Source organism: Argiope bruennichi, chromosome 9 (assembly GCF_947563725.1).
Source record: "Argiope bruennichi chromosome 9, qqArgBrue1.1, whole genome shotgun sequence".
In the NCBI taxonomy this organism is placed as follows: domain Eukaryota; kingdom Metazoa; phylum Arthropoda; class Arachnida; order Araneae; family Araneidae; genus Argiope; species Argiope bruennichi.
Genome location: NC_079159.1, coordinates 122743880 through 122760568, shown reverse-complemented (window position 1 = coordinate 122760568; position 16689 = coordinate 122743880). Strand labels below are relative to the sequence as shown.

At 31.3% G+C, this 16689-nt stretch overlaps 1 protein-coding gene across 6 annotated transcripts in view; it reads right to left on the bottom strand.

The window, feature by feature from the left end:
- LOC129983906 (SEC14-like protein 2) overlaps positions 1 to 16689 on the bottom strand; it is a 75470-nt gene that overhangs the window by 30480 nt on the left and 28301 nt on the right. Inside the window, exon 1 of one of the 6 annotated variants that reach the window (XM_056093608.1) lies at positions 10486 to 10587. The exons of 3 other annotated variants lie outside the window; for them this stretch is intronic. Coding sequence is in view for 1 of the 3 variants with exons in the window: in XM_056093604.1 (XP_055949579.1) it covers positions 352 to 404 (53 nt within the window). In the remaining 2 variants the exon portion in view is untranslated. Of the gene's footprint in view, positions 1 to 351; positions 511 to 10485; positions 10588 to 16689 lie in introns of those variants that run through there. 2 more of the 6 variants (XM_056093609.1, XM_056093604.1) reach the window with 2 other exon arrangements.

The following is a 16689-nucleotide window of genomic DNA, read 5'->3' as shown; positions in this document are numbered from 1 at the left end:
GTTTCTAAAGTCATTAAATTTAAAAGTTACAAATAATTTTTCTCCTTGGACCTTACTACTCATCTCTACTAACAAATCGATTATTTAGATGTCATTCAGTCGGAATTATTGAAGTGCTACTGGCTGAGATTGTATGACTGACAGAATGCAGCGATTGTCAACCGGGTAAATGACAGCTTGGTTTTAAATTTCTATTCTTTATATTTTTAATCCTTTGCATTTCGTGTTTTTATACTGAGCATTTGGCGCAGCATAGCCGAAACGCTAGCAAACCAAAGCCGAGTTTCAACGCTTTTAGTACCGTTAGGTTCGAAAAGTACAAATCGGCGCATCAAAACTTTTTCCACTCACCTGAGAGTCTCAATGTCACTCCACCTGCGAGCGATGGCCGTCATGTTTCTCATGGAAGGCGACTCGAACGATAATCCCGTTCCGCAAATCGTGTGCCACCGTGAGGGCGAGAGAGAGAGAACTGACACACTTCTCGATCACCGCGCACGGGGAAAAGAGAACGTTCTTCCGGTCAAGTAAAAAGCCTGGCTTTTTTCTGAGCTTCAAATGACTGTTTTCATTCTTCGATTCAGAAAATTATTTCCTGTAGATTCATTTGTTGTTTATCGTAGCGTGATCCTTTAGGTTTAAAGAAGTGAAAATGACTATGGCCACGGAGAAAAAAAAAATGGTAGTATGTTTATTTATTTTTGAAAGCCAAGTAGAATGAAGGAGCGAATAAAATGTTTTTCATCCTAGATTCATTTAGTTTTAGAATAACCCTGAGTAACAGGACTTTTTATTTTGGAGCATACTGAAATTATTTGCTGAATAAAAACCTGCGATTCAAATGCAAGTGTTGAACAAAATAATTTAAGAATTAACATTTAATAATTTTATTGCTCATCTTTACTTTATAAACCAATTGATGATAAAATTATTCCGCAGGTTAGAAGAGAGGGGGGGGGGGTCAGAGATATGTCAGGCATCAGTTTCGGGTACTTTTTTCTTTTTCTTTTTGACAAATATTTAGTTCTATCCGGCATTAACCTTTCTTGTGACACTGGAGAAGAAATTCACAAAGTGGAACATTTAACTTCGTTTCTAGATTAAGTGAGAAATGACCTGATCAATGTGAATTAGTATAAGTTGAAGTGGACAACATCATACACACATGCAAAGGCGTTAATCCTATGGTAGATTTCAAATTTGCGGGCAAATACCATGATTATTCGTGAAGTCGCCCTTAAAACGCTCGAAATTTCGAATTTTAGCACCGAATGGTCACGGCCCATTAGTAAGACGATAGTAGAAATCCTGCAAAGAAAAAAAAAAGTGAAAATGATTCCGTTGTTTGAGGGATTGTGAAACTTGCGTTCACTCAGCTTTCACTTTTGTAGGTTTACTGGAGCTTAGTTACCATTCGCAGGAAAACTCGGTTAGTATGTATAGGAATTACAGAGAATGCATATTTCTCGTTCTGACGAGACATGATTAATGGTCTAAGGATTATTCCTCATGGAATAATCTTCTTTTCCCGCTGTAAAACTAATCAAGCCCCTTTAAAAATGCGGGAAACAGAAATTTTATCTTTTGATTTGGTGTTCGGTGTGCCTTCTTTTTTCTCCGTTGCTTTGACGTGATTTTTAATATGAATACTACTATTGAAATTTTTGAAGCATCAAAAGTAAAGCCACCATCTGTGTATACTAGATGTCAATATCAACAATACCGTATTAGCCTTAAGAATGTAATTAGATGCCTTTGCTTTAACGAAAAATCTGAAAAAAGTAAAAAGTGTTTGAAAACAACAGTATTCTCTCCAAAATGACTCATTTTGTAAGCCGCTCGACTTCAAGAAACATGTAGCAAAAATTACTAAGAGATTTTGTAAGAATAACGAATCCGCCTTAAAAATATTTCAAGAGGAAATGTGTCCTCTTTTACAAAGTGAATATGAATTTTTGACAGATATGAATCTTTTAAAATTAAAAATTTAAACATCATTCATGTTTTTAAAACTATCTACCTTAAGATAATCAATAAATATTTCGATTGCAAAAACTGCTTCCAGTATAGAAATCATAATGTAAATTGAATAATAGTTTTTATAATTTGGAAAATAACTTTCTTCAACGGAAAATAGAACTTTTTTATATTTCTTAATGAAAACAAACAATGTTACATTTCAAAAATATGAAATTTTAACTAGAATGCTGCAAAGGTCATATTCATAAATGCATTGCATCTTCTTTAATTAGTCATTATAGTAAAAAAAATTAGATTTTCATTTTGCACTAAATACTCTTTTACCAAGATTTTTATCAGTGTATTTTTATCGACGGAAATATAACCGGCGTTTTTAACAATCAAAATTGAAAAGTAAATAAATAAAACGTCAAAATGATGCACCGTCTTGAATTCTAAGTAAGAGGCACCATCCGAGTGCGAAGGGTTAATTGTTAGTAAGATTGATTAGTGATCCCACCCAATTATCATTCGATAAGGCGACGTTTCTTTCACAATTTTGTGTCTTAAGAAGGGTTCCGGATACTTTAAGTCAACGCTACTTTACTCAGTAGCACGCTTCCAGTATTGATTTCTGAAAAGATATAAAATGTATTGAACTAACCATTAATCTAAAAATTTCTTAAAATCTTTCAACTGAATTGAACTTCAACAGAACTGGTAACTGAATAATTTAAAAAAACACTAAAAAATTATATTTTAAAAAAGAACTAATTGGACATAAAAACGATGTCCATAGTATATGCTTTGATAATATAATCAGAAATTTTGTTTTTGGTTAGTAAAGAAAGAAAATATTTTAAATTGAAATTTAAAGAATCATCTTGCTTGATTTTTGTTTCTCAGCAAATGCTGAATTACTTATCCTAATAAATTAAAAGGCCAGTATATTTTTAAATGATTAAAAGGCCTGCATATTTGCACAATTTCTGGAGCTTTTGGCAGCAATGTAAATGAAGAAATTTGAAAAAATTTCAGGCGAAACTGCACAGAAGTTTGCAGCTTATGTAATTTCGAGCCCACAAAGTTTAAATCAGGGCTTGAATGATGCTGACAATTATTTTACAAGAACTGCATTGGTTTTGTTATTAGTCGATTGCTATAACGAATCAGACGTTTCATTAAATAGTTTGTAATTTTTTTATAATTTATAATTACGAAATTGACAGTTTTGTAGAAGTTTTCAACACAATTCAGATAATGATAGATGATAAATTAGAACTTTTAATCTTTCGATTCATTAAAGTGATAGAAAGAAAATAAGAAATCTATGACATTTATTTATATTTAAATATAAATTTTCAAAATTATACTGAACACTAATTATCTTAAGAATGTAAAAACTATCTATTGTGTTTCATTTATACATTAATATAGCAATTTCACGATGAATGAAGCATTTTTTCTTTCATATGTTTAATCACTTTAACAACTGATGTAGTTTGCCACATAGTATTCAATTGACATGTAATGGATGACAATTACACTGCTGAAGAATTTTGAGAATAAGTGAAAGAACTAAGTATTATTAATATCCATTTAAAGTTGAATTTAAAATAGTTGTTGTATATTTTGTTTTAATCTGTTTCACAGCAAGTTATAAAAATTAAAATGCAAGATATAGAAATTAAATTTGAAAACTATGCTTTCAATTTAATAGATTAAATTAGTATCATGCTCATAAAAATTATGATTTTTAGAAATGCGTTCTGTACAGGAAAACTGTACATGTCTTTTTTTTAATAAACTGATAAAAGTGAATTTTTCTCATTTTATTAATTATTTTCAACCTAAAAGGCGGTATTAGTCATTCATTTCAAAACAGCAATCATTTCGGCCATCAGCATTCGTCTGTGGAAGCTCCATTCCGTTATCAGAGACATGGAGTGTCATTTTCATACAGAAATCGATTGATTATCTGGCGTCTCTCGTTGTCAATGCCCCAAACTTTATAAACAAAGATAAACTTTATAATATGGCAGCCGGTCATAATGCTTGAGCGCATATGACACTAGTTAATGAGTGAACACAAGTTACACACAACCATTGTTTAAGTGTCTGTCTGAATGGGTGGAAACAGATTTCTGATTTTTTTTAAAAAGAAGACAAAGAGAATAGATTTATTGTCTTCTAAATGTATGTGCATTATCACCATCTCTCTCGTTTGGAAGCAAACTCGGAAACTCACATAATTTCCTAAATTATTATGATTCAGCCGAACACAAACATCATGAATCAAAATCTCTTCTGCCAGTCGTGTATTGTGTGCGTGTATTGCGATGATTTCGGCTTAACTTTTGCCGTCAAAATTCGGTAACTAAAGACATGACACGCGGATTGTGGCAATCGTATCTGCACGTGCATCAAAATATTTCGTAATGATCAGTGATTGTTTCAATTATCCTTATTATTGTTAAAAGTACGAAAGCAAAACATATCCGTGTGCGCAATGTATTAACACGATTCCATTAAGTCGCTTTCTTGTCCATTTTGTAAACATTTTGCACTCCATTTTAAAATTAACTTCCCGGTGATATAGAGACTTGCGACTTTAAACATAATTCAGGACTGGATGACAGTGTAATATTAGCTTGCTTTCTAGTCTGTCTTCTTATTTGTTTGTTCTGCATAAATCATGAATAACAACTTCGATACAAGTTTTTAAATCTATTAAAAACAAACTTTTTCACTAAGAACAGATGGTAATATAAGTTACTAGGAAGTTAATTCAAAATCACCCACACAAGACAGAAAAACAAAAAATAATTATTTAATAAAAAAAATCAATGAACCACGTTTCTTAAACTCATTAAAAAGTATAAAATAGTTTCTTCTAGACCCATATAGAGTTATAAACCCATGTAGATTGTTCTGAAAATTTGCAGTTATATATTTCCAAGATCATCTATATGGGAGAAATTATTCATTCAAAACGTGGCACTTAATTCTTTTTGTTTAAATAATTATTTACTTATTTGCATACGAAGAATAGAGAAAGCATTGCATCTTCAAAAAACTCGAATTTGAGATTTTGACTAATATCCTAGTTTTACACTTTCTTAAGCTCGAAAAACACTTTTTAAATTACGTCTGTCTATAAACATAATACTCAAAAACTCTTGAGCTAGACTGATGAAATGTGGTATATGCACTTTAGACCGAATTTGTTGATATAAAATTTTCAACGAAATTCGTCCAGAGGAAGTTGGTTTGTTTGGAGATTTGAGTGCAAGTGAACTTGCTAACTTCAACGCATAACGAACTAGATAGCTGAAATTTGGAATACGAGCTTAGCATCTAAAATGTAAGTTCTTGTCAAATTTTCAACCAAATCTGTCTACACTTTCACATGCATGTAAACGCAATAATTAATTCATGCAATAATTTAAATCAAGGAAATTCGGTCTGTGATCTTGTGACTACAATTATAGTTCCGTTTGAAATTTTGATTCCGATAAGTTAGAAAAAAAAAAGATGTTAAAATAATATTCGCATGATAAGTTCAATAAACGTGCTAAATTCATGCCAATGGTCTATATTCCGTAACTATTTCTCGCCAATGTCCTGCTAGGCTATAATCAAGATCCACTATTTACTGTGGAAGAAGGGAGAGAAGATCTTTATTAGAGAGCATGCTAGAATTTCCGCATGATTTACTTTAAATTTTACATATGAGTTAATTAAACTTATCACCGATTCGTTAAATGCGTTAGTCAAGTTGTCTTCGTTATTCGTTATTTTTAGTGGCATAGCTTTTACTCAGAAACAGAATGAATGTAAAATGCCTGCCTCTTCTTTAACCTTTTGTTGCAACTTTTATGATTCGGACATAATTACTTTTCTATATTTGTCTGTCTTTCCGTAAAATGGTGATCATACTAATTATATATTAATTATGGCTCTAATGTAATTACTTTTCTGAAAATTTAGAAAATGAAAGTTAGTTGTTGGTCACATGTGATTATATCTATAACCAATGCAATAATAACGCGCATGCGCATGATCGCAGCAGACATCGGGATAGAATTGAATGGCAAGAATAGTCGCTTAGCCTCTAGAACAGGGATAGGCAGACTTTTCCAGAATACTAGCTACTTCTAAATTTTTCAAGGTGTTGCGGTCCACCCAGTGGGGTAGGTGTGGTGAGCTTTTTTTTTTTAAAAAAAAAATCTACGATATTTATTACAACTTAATATTAAATGCGGAATACGTAAATTTAACTATGAAGAACATAACTACATAACTACAAACACAATAATAATAGCAAGATACCAACACAATAGTAATAGATACAAATACAATAATATCAAATGATTCATTTAATATCAAACATTTCGAAATACATTAAAAAAAAATCGTTTTCATCTAAAGTTAGTTCTCGTAGTTATCGTTAGTAGAAAACTTCGGCTACAAACGGTACACAATATCTCGGTATAAAATTACAAATACAATAATATCAAATGATTCATTTAATATCAAACATTTCGAAATACATTAAAAAAAATCGTTTTCATCTAAAGTTAGTTCTCGTAGTTATCGTTAGTAGAAAACTTCGGCTACAAACGGTACACAATATCTCGGTATAAAATTACAAATACAATAATATCAAATGATTCATTTAATATCAAACATTTCGAAATACATTAAAAAAATCGTTTTCATCTAAAGTTAGTTCTGGTAGTTATCGTTAGTAGAAAACTTCGGCTTCAAACGGTACACAATATCTCGGTATAAAATTACTAACTGCTAATCTTGTACTGGATTCAAAGGGGTCGTCTGTGAGATGGGAACGATTTTTTGTCCTAATTATATTCATCGTTGAAAATGCAAATTCACACAGGTAGGTATAAGCAAAGAACGATGTTAAATGATATGTAATTTTTAAAAAATTAGGATACGTCTATTAGATTAGAAAAGTTATTCTTAGATTCTGAACAACGTGCTTTTAAAATAATGTCATTTTGAAGTAGAAAAACTTCGCTTTCCTCAAGAGGTAAAAGAATACAATGTTCCATTAATGCATTTCTTTTAGCATGCGCGTAAAGGCGGACACCCCAAAATGCCTTGGCGGTCCACCGGTCGATCGCGATCGACTTAATGCCCACCCCTGCTCTAGAATTCGGCTCCTACGGAATCGATTCTAGCTTAAGTCGAACGCTTCGTGAAACATACTTCCAGTATCTTTTCTTATTTTTAACATATCTTGTAAAATTTTCTTCAGATGACTGTTTTAACTCTATGCCCAATCGAATTGCATTTTGATATGGAAAGAAATCTGGTATCAATTTTATTGTGTGAAGTTGTTGTGGCAGCATCCAGACAAAAACCACGATAATTACTTCTCTGCAAGAAGTGAGGGAACATTTTCTTTTCACATCTAAATAAAAAATTCTTAATCTGAGGAAGAGTTTAGGTACGGGATATTATCTCAAAATCAATAGTCGATCATTAAGGTAGCTTAATTAAACTAGAATATTTTTAAAACAAGCATAAATTTAGATTTTTTTTTTATTTGGGTGAAAGTTTGTGAATTATATTTAAGTGGGCACTTAACAGAGATGGAAAAAAAAACTGGTGAAAATTTTAGATCGATATCTGTATTTTTTAAATTCATTTTTATAGTAAAAACAGAATTAATGAAAAATGCATGTAAGTACTTTTCTACTTATCTGGATTCGCGGGGAAAAAGGAAATCCTGCTCTAAGAGGGTTGTTCTTCGATTTCAGATAATTTAAAAGATAGTATAAAGATAGTATTAAAGCGGTCGTTTTTCAGAAAAATATGGTGCCATTTGTCTCAGAAAACATTAAATACAGCGGGTTGGTAAGCGAATTGGACCATCGAAAAATTTATTCAAAAAAATATATCGAAATATATTTATATAAATATGTATCGAAAATGTATTCAATAAGTGAGACAAAATTTCAAATTTAATTTTCATTGTTTTTTTATTTATTGAAAATAGACCTTTACAATATTCTCTGAAATCGTCGAATAACCCTTTAAAATATGATTTTTTTTTTTTTTTTTTTCGATCCGAATATCAGAAGACTAGCATTTTTTTTTCTTTTGACAAGATTAAATTTTTTGAAAAAGGGTGCAGATATCAATAGAAATTTTTATTATGTATTTTTTTTTTTTTTGCGTAACACTTATTTAAGTAAAATATTAAACGTTTGTACAAATTTATAAAACGATGGAAATAATTTACAAATTTGTCCTTTTAAAATGTTTCTGCGGGCTTAATCAAGCTATCTTGACGTTTGACAAGCAAGTTTTTTAAATTTGTGATTTTTATTAATGTGAGAACCGAGGTTTCAACTTCCTCCTTATTCTGCCTAACATCTAGGAGCATTTGATATGGAAAGTAGAGAAATCTGTATTACCAACGACTTAAAGTAATAAAATTGGATCCTATTATTTTCCACAAAAGGCGAAGAGATGCGAGCACAGATCTAGCATCTATGAACAATTAGTAAATACATTTACATCAATCCTCGCGATTTTTTTTTTTTTTTTTGTGTGTGAAATGATTTACGTTGAGATACAAAATCACAGGAAGACAACTTTTCATCACATGGTATATTCGGAATTCTAGAAACAATTTCAGGAGATATTTCATTCGAAAGAAGAATCGAGAAAAATATAATTTCCGATCATTTTCCATGGGCACAGTCCCATGTGCGCAGAAAGATAAAAAAAGAACGAATCTTTATTCAAAAATATCATTTTAATGTCTACATTGCTCCAATATGTTTATCCCGCGTTTCTTAAAGCATAACAAATTTAAAGATGAATTTTTAAAACTTTTAAGATCCTTAATAATTTCCTTGGTGTTTTAATTCAAAATTTATTTTTAAAAATCACATCCCGACACATGACTTTTAAAAATGTATACATACTCTGATATAATCATCAGAGTTTCATGACTGTCTTACTGTGAGAATAAACCTTTACATTTACCTTAAAAATTTCTTTTAAGGTAAATGTAAATATACCTTAAAAGAAATTTTTATTAGATCGATCGTTGTAATATATTGATTGATTAGATCGATCGTCATAATTATAATTATTCTGTAAATAATTATCCTCATTTGAAAGTTGAATTCAGTTTGAACTTAACGCTATTTAAGATAATTTTTCAAAATGCGAATTATCTTTGTGTGAATATTGGCAATAAGAACGCAATCGGAACATGTGTGAGAATTAAGAATGCTACCTATTTTAAAACCAGAAAGGATACAGTTTTAAAAATCACGAATGATATCATTTGAATATTTAAAGCTATTCGCAATTTATTTATTTATTTTGGATTATTAAGCCTGTGTTTGGCTATTTTACTAATATTATCAAGAATAATAGAAGCAATTTATGAGAATTACATTTGCTAAAAGAGACATATTTGAGAATGAAGCGTAGCAATTTAGATTTAGAAAATAAGACGCTTTCAAATTGACACCCTCGAGCGCTATCACTATCGCTGATACCCTCGAGCGATAAAGAAATGTTACCTGTGCCCAAACCGTATTTACATTTAGAAACACATTTTTCTGACCATTTGAAGTTTATAAATGTTTTGGTTCAATAAATAAGCTATACTCCCAAACTGCATTTTAAATAAAAAGAAAACCTACTTTTTAAAATTCATAGCATACGAAATAATTCGAAAGATAATTTCATTTCATTGAACTCAATTCAATCATTTAACTATTTCAATGGGGCACAAAAGTGTACCATTGTTACTTAAAAGATAGAAATTTCATTATCATTAAAGAATCAAACTTCCGTTTCGTCTTCAAGAAGCAAAGAAAGAGAAATTATTTGACACGCGATCATCACTACTGCTTTTTAGGGATGAAACAAACTGCAAATGCAACTGAATATATCTGACGCAATTGATAAGAACTAAGCGTATTGTTTAGGTAAGATCTTCTACAGAGATGCGATTTCCTCAGAAAAATTTCGGCAGTTTCGATGAAGATTTTCAAAATTCTTCGTACAAAATTAATTATAACACGGATGAAAAAAAATGTATAGATGCTTTGAAAGTTTACAATAGGCATACCCAATAATTGTTATTTAACCCTTTCATCGTCCTCTCCTGCCAGCGAAAATTTCTGTTTTTCGCAGCATTAAAACAAGCAAAAATAAAAACTTAAACAAGTAAACATTTACAGAGCGTTTAAAAGTTATAAAATGTAGAAGAACGCAGAAGAACGCTACCGCTCAGTAGAAATTTCACTTGAACGCGTTAGACGCGTTACGGGCAACGAAGGGCTTGATTATAGAAATATCAATAGTTATAATAATGAGTGCAAAAATCTGAAAATGCAGTGCAACAACTTTAAAGCAATCTTTTGCATCACTCAATTTAAGTATAAAATTTTAAGCAAAGATATAAAGTTATGGTTTCATGAATCTAATTTAAAGAAAGATCGAAGTCATTTTCAAAGAGAAAAATCTCACCAAATGCGTACCGTGAAGACCCTCACCGCAGCAACCCTCGCAGTCGAATTGAAAGCGCTTACCCTTGAAGAAGAAATGAAAGAAACACTCCTCGCTTTCCTTGTACGTCACCGGAACGCACTTTCCTAAGCTCATTCCCTGGAATACGATGTCACGAAACATTCTATCACGTGAGAGGTCAGTACTGCTTCGGTACAGGACAGCAAACCCTTTCGGTCAAAGAAATTCTCACGACACTTGATTTTTATTGATTATTTTTTCATCCCCTGACTCCATACTTAAATCAGAAATTTAGACATTGAAAAGTAGTATTGGAAAATGTAAACATGATTAAAATATTTCAATATAATGTTTAACACAGATGGGTCCTCGCCCCCTTATTTTCGAAAATTAAATATCAAAGATCATGCAAAAGGCTTTTCTCCTTATTTGTCAAGAGTCACAATTTAAGGACACTTCAAAATTTGAGATAAAAATTTCTGTTTCAATTCCAATCGCTGCTCTACTCGTCCAATGATTTGTGTTCCGTTTTGCCCGTTTCCGAATTATTACCAAAATAGCTTTCTGTGTTATACGAAATGAAAAGTGAAGCGATCCACAGCTAACCCTTTTCATCAGGAATAGTAATCATTTTGTGAAGAATGAATCCATTTCGAATCACATGCCAAATATGTCTCTCTAAAAGTGACTTAAAGCAATGGACATGAAGGATTAAAAACGAAGGTTTGAATTATTCCATAAGAATAATTTATGTTTTGAAACCTTTTAGAAAATATCGAACGCTAAACAGTTCAAATCGTCATGATAAATGAATATCTGATAAAATGCAATATTTTTTTATCCCATTCAGTTGATTGAATAATAGGATCTTTCTTTCAATGGGGAAAAAAAAAAAAAAAAAGTGTTTTACTGGAATTGCGACTGAATATTCTGGAGCGTTCCGCGAAACGTGTTCAGATTGCTTTTTTATTTCTGTATTAACTGAATGAAACTTCTTTTACTTTGGCTTTGTTGATCAGTTTCTGAATATTATTTTCATAATACCGGTTCAGACATTCCTTGCCTTGTTGAGGGGGATGATGTCCCAGAGTGAAAAAAAATCATTAAATATTTTGTTATTATATCGGCTAGTGCAAAGAAATGCTATTAGTCATTAATAAAATCTGTGACAGCTTCCTCTCACAAAGGAAGTCAAAACCACAGGACCCAGACAGGCGGTACAGATTTCTGATGCTAAAATGTTTATTTATATTTTTATACATGTCATATAGATGTTTACAAAGTTACTTATCATTTTTTTCCTCTTTAGTTTGTAATCTCTATATAGTTTACCCACAGCTAATGGCCTCAAAAATGTAAAGAGATTGCCTCTGCAAACAGCAACATTTCTCTGTAAGTTCAACCCATTGTCACCATTTGTTTTTAAGTATTCTTCATTTGATTATTAATTCACCAAAATATTGAATAGAACCATGCAGGATTTGACACCAATGAGATTTTCTGAGGAGATCCCTGAATGGTTTACCGTTTCTTTTCTTTTCTTTTTTTTTTTTTTTTTTTTGCTTCCATCTTGGACTCATTCAACTGGTTTGATAACTAAGTGTTATAGGCACCGGGGGGGGGGCACAAGATGGCTTTATGTTATGTCATAGCTTCTTAATTTGCGAGATATAAAATTTTAGTTAGGAAATCCCCATTGAGCGCTACTAGAGTAATTGGACGCGCAGCATTAACAACAACAACAACAAAAAAAAAACTTTTAGCAAGAAGTAAAAACAAGAGTATATAATTGGTTGCTTATGTTACTTCTAAATTTTCTAGAATAATGTTTATGTATGACGTACGTTATAAGAATAATAAGTATTTACTTTACAGATTAAAACAAAATTTCCTCGGTACTTTTCCTCGGAGTCATCTAAAAGGGAAAAAAATGAAGATATTCGTGACATAAACAGTTGCTTTTTCCATTATCTGTTTATATTCATTTCATTTACGAATTTTAGCGACTTGTATACAAATTGGCAGCAAGACTAAAACCGAGAATAAGATGAGAAGTTTTCTGATTTCTTGATGACATCAAAATTATTGTTTACAAATCTGGCATTTATTATTGTAAGTTGTCAATCATGAATGCATTTCGACATTTTTAAGTTTCTGAGGCTGTTTTCAGAGTAAATTCTGACGAAAAAATCTTCATGTTTTCTAGAAATTTAATTTTCAAACAGAAATGAAGAATCACCCAATTTTCATCTCAAATCCTTCTTGACTTAAAACATTTTCTAGTAATAATAATTTTTTGTGAAGAAAAGAGTGTAATAAAATATTTATATTTATGTAGTATTTTGGTTTTACCGAAGCTAATTCAAATGCCATTTACGCAAATAAGGGTCACGAGGGGGGAAAAAAAAGAAAGCTAAAATTAAATGGAGAAAGAGAAATCTGTTTGAAAAACATTCTCCTGAATTTTGTTCCCTTTTTATTTGTAACAAATTTGAAATCTGTACTGCAGTAACTCATAACAGTCATTAGAGAAATCTTCCTCCATATTTGAAATAATCTTTTTTTTTTTTTTTTTTTCTTTCGAACTGGCGATCTACAAAAAAGGTGTTTATCTTGTAAAAAAAAGTTACATTTTTCACTGCTTGCTAATGCAAAATAATTTCATAGCAAAATAATCAATAATAATTTTGTGACAGAATTTAAAAGTAGTGCATGATACAAGCTGCGACGCGAAATTTTCATATCATTGTTTTAAATACGGTTAAGTTTCTGTTTGCTTTATGCTGATTAGACGATCATGAGTAAAAGCTGTGAATTTAATAAATGGAGTAAGATGCATTAAAGATTAAAAGAAATTTGTTTTAAATGTTATCAGAACTGCACAAAATATGTTTCTACAGGTGTTATTCATGATTTCAGAAACTATGAGAAAAGATTTAGACTATAAATAATTTAATAATTAATGTTGTACATGTAAGCTGTTTGTCATGTTATTATTAGCTAAAAAAGTAAGCTATACGAAGCTAAATGCTGCGCTCCAAGAATTAAAAAATATTCACCGTTGAATTATATAATTTAAAATATTATTTTTATTAAAATACCTTTTACCAGAAGAAAGATTAACATTAAATTTATTGAAACATAAACCAAAATATGTTGTTTTAACGAAACGCTTTATTTCGGGTTTATATTAAATTGCATATTTATGAATATGGTATTATTTCAAAAGCTATTTGTTCATCGTTCAAGTAAAATATCAGATTTTTTTTGAATTTTTTAATTAAAAAGTAAAATCTTTAAAATTATAAAAAAAGATGAATATTTCGTATTCACCTTTCGTCGTAATTTTCAGTGATAGGAGATTAGTTTGGTTTAATTATATTAACGTCCCGTTTTAAAGCAACACTGGAGCTATTTGGAGACGGACCTCACAATCTTGAATGGTGGTCAGATGGAGACACCTGAGCTGGTATCCCCCTATCCAAGCTTCCACACCACACTAGCGGGAGAACGTTCGGCCCCGACGCATTTAGCGTGCAGCAGACCCGCTTACACGACGGTTCTTCGGTGGAATCGAGTCTCGAACCTGAAACCCTCCGGCTCCGAAGAAGAGACCTTACCACCAGCCACCGAGGCCTTTTTAGTTATAAGAAGCTTCATGATAAATCTATAAATAACATGTAAAATATAGTTTCTTATCTCACCACGCTGCTGTCGAAATGGCAGGCTCTTGGCCTGAGAGGTGGACACAAAGTATTATGTTCTGATAAGTCATACTTAAAGTTTTTGTGAAAGTATTTACAAATTTTTTTTTTATTCTAATGAAATATAATTTATTACTTTGTTTTCGCCGTTGAAGTGTTCCCTTGAATTATAATAGCCTCCCTTTTCTTTTGCTGTATCCTTCTTTTCCAGTAATATATCCGGTTTAACATTATTTCACACACAATACAGAAATTTCCCTTATTTAATTCTTAAAACTGCTGAGTACTTTCCATTGAAGGATTTATTTGATTCCAGGACCGTCTCTCAGGATGCCGAGTTGCGCATTTATTTTTTTTCAATTTTCGAATCTTCTTATATAATTCTTACCTATATTATTAACTAAAGCAATTGCTACAGAAATTTTTCAATTCAGAAATTAATGCATTCTTTGAAAACATTCATTCTTATTCAGGGTCATGCTACTTAATTTTAATTTTAAACCTTGTTGAGGCTTACTTAAAGAAATCTATTTGTAAGAATTCAGATAATTGATTTTTAGCAATATTATTTGATGGAATAGTAAAACCTTGAAAAACAATATCTCAATGGAATTGATCAGGTGATTTGTGGTACTTAGTTGTGTGCCTAGGAGACATAATTGTGTGACATAATCTTTTTTAATTCTTCTAATACTTTCTACTCCTTTCGTAATTTCGGATTTATTGTTATATTATTGTAGTAAAGGGATTTTTAATAACTCTCTTTCCGGAGTTTGATTATCATTTTGTTTGAAACCCATTCATCGAGCAACAGTTGTCTTTTAGATAGGAAAATTTTCAGCTGCTTTTCAGTTATTTTAAAACAACATCTACAAAAACACTTAAAAATCCCAATGAGCAAACAAGATAATGATACCATAAAAAGTAAATTCCTTTGAAAAAATATCAGCAAAGAATAAAAAAACTCAGAGCTAGAAAATTAAAAAGAATTATATTTATCAGTGAAACAAATAAAAAAAAAAGAAAAAAAAGAGACATTTTATTTTTCTCTGACGTCCTTCTTATAAAGCTGTATCAGAAATTCAACGAAATAAGAATATTCAGCGTTACGGATTCGTGCTAAAGGAATTATATTATTTCTGTCATATTTCAGAAAAATACTTTTTAAGTACTAATTCCTACAAGCATGCTCGTACATTAAGAGCTTTCTATTGTTCTCCACTGTTATCTTTGCGCAATCAAATTTAAGCATCAAAAATCGACAGTAATCCAGCAAATCTATCATTACATATGAATAAATAAAGCATTATTAAGGAAGGGGGGTGGAGGAGGCGCGCATTCTGCCTTTCATCGTCTGGATACAATGTGTGGAAGAACATTGATTGAAATACAAATAGCTCGGCTATTGGTGCTTTCAAATGCTTTTCAGCAACGTTTTTCTCTAATTCCAGCGAAGTGTCCTCGAGTAGGGTTCTTTAATTTAATGCAAGCTTCATCAAGATCGACCTTTGCTGCTAAATAAATATAAATACTTAACTGAGAATACAAGCTTATAGGTCTTGATAATCGAATAGTACATAAATTAAATTTGTAACAGCGAATTAATTCTTAAAAATTAAAAAAAGGCAGAAGCTTCGTAACTACTGAAGCAAAGATTAAGAAATCGAATTGGCTTCAAGAAATAAACAATACAAGAAGAAAATGTCTAGAAATAAATAATCATAACTAGTTCTTTAAAAAGTTGAAGTGAAGGAATACATCTTGAGAAGTAGCACCTCGAGTCTAGTTTTATTAACGCCCAATTTTGAAGCAACAATGGGGTTATTTTGGGGACTGACTTCATCATTTTGAATCGCTATCAAATGACGAGAACGACGCCTGAGCTGGCACCCCCTCTCCAAGCTTCCATATCACACCAGCGGGTGGGCGTTTGACTCCATCGAGCTTGGAATGCACTAGATGCACGATGGTTCTTCGGTGGAATCAGGTCTTAAACCTGAGACTCTCCGGTTCCGTAGCCGAAACCTTGCCACCAGGCCACCGCGGCCCTATTAGCACCTCGAATGCAGCCATTTTGATATTGATTCATCTCTGCTAGTATTAACATACCATTGTCACACATTGCACTCATTATAATTACACCACTCATTGCATTATCGTAATTACATTCGAAAATTGCGCCATTGAAAATAGATTTATACTGTTGATGGATCTTTGTGGGAGATATTTCTAGACCCAATCGCAGAGAACAGAAAACCCGATATTTGGAAGGTAGGAAAAATTAAATGTCGGTATGAGTTTTTTTATTTTATTTTTTTAATTAAAATTTGTAAATTTAGTGAATGAATCAATAGAAAAGTAACTGGACATTTCTTGAGTTAAAAGACAAATGCTGCTCCTCTTATCTTCCTTTTCAACTAAAACAAATGCACATCAATTTCCAATTTAAATGGTCGAACCCATAACTAAAATGAATGAATCGAAAAAAATGAAAAGCTTT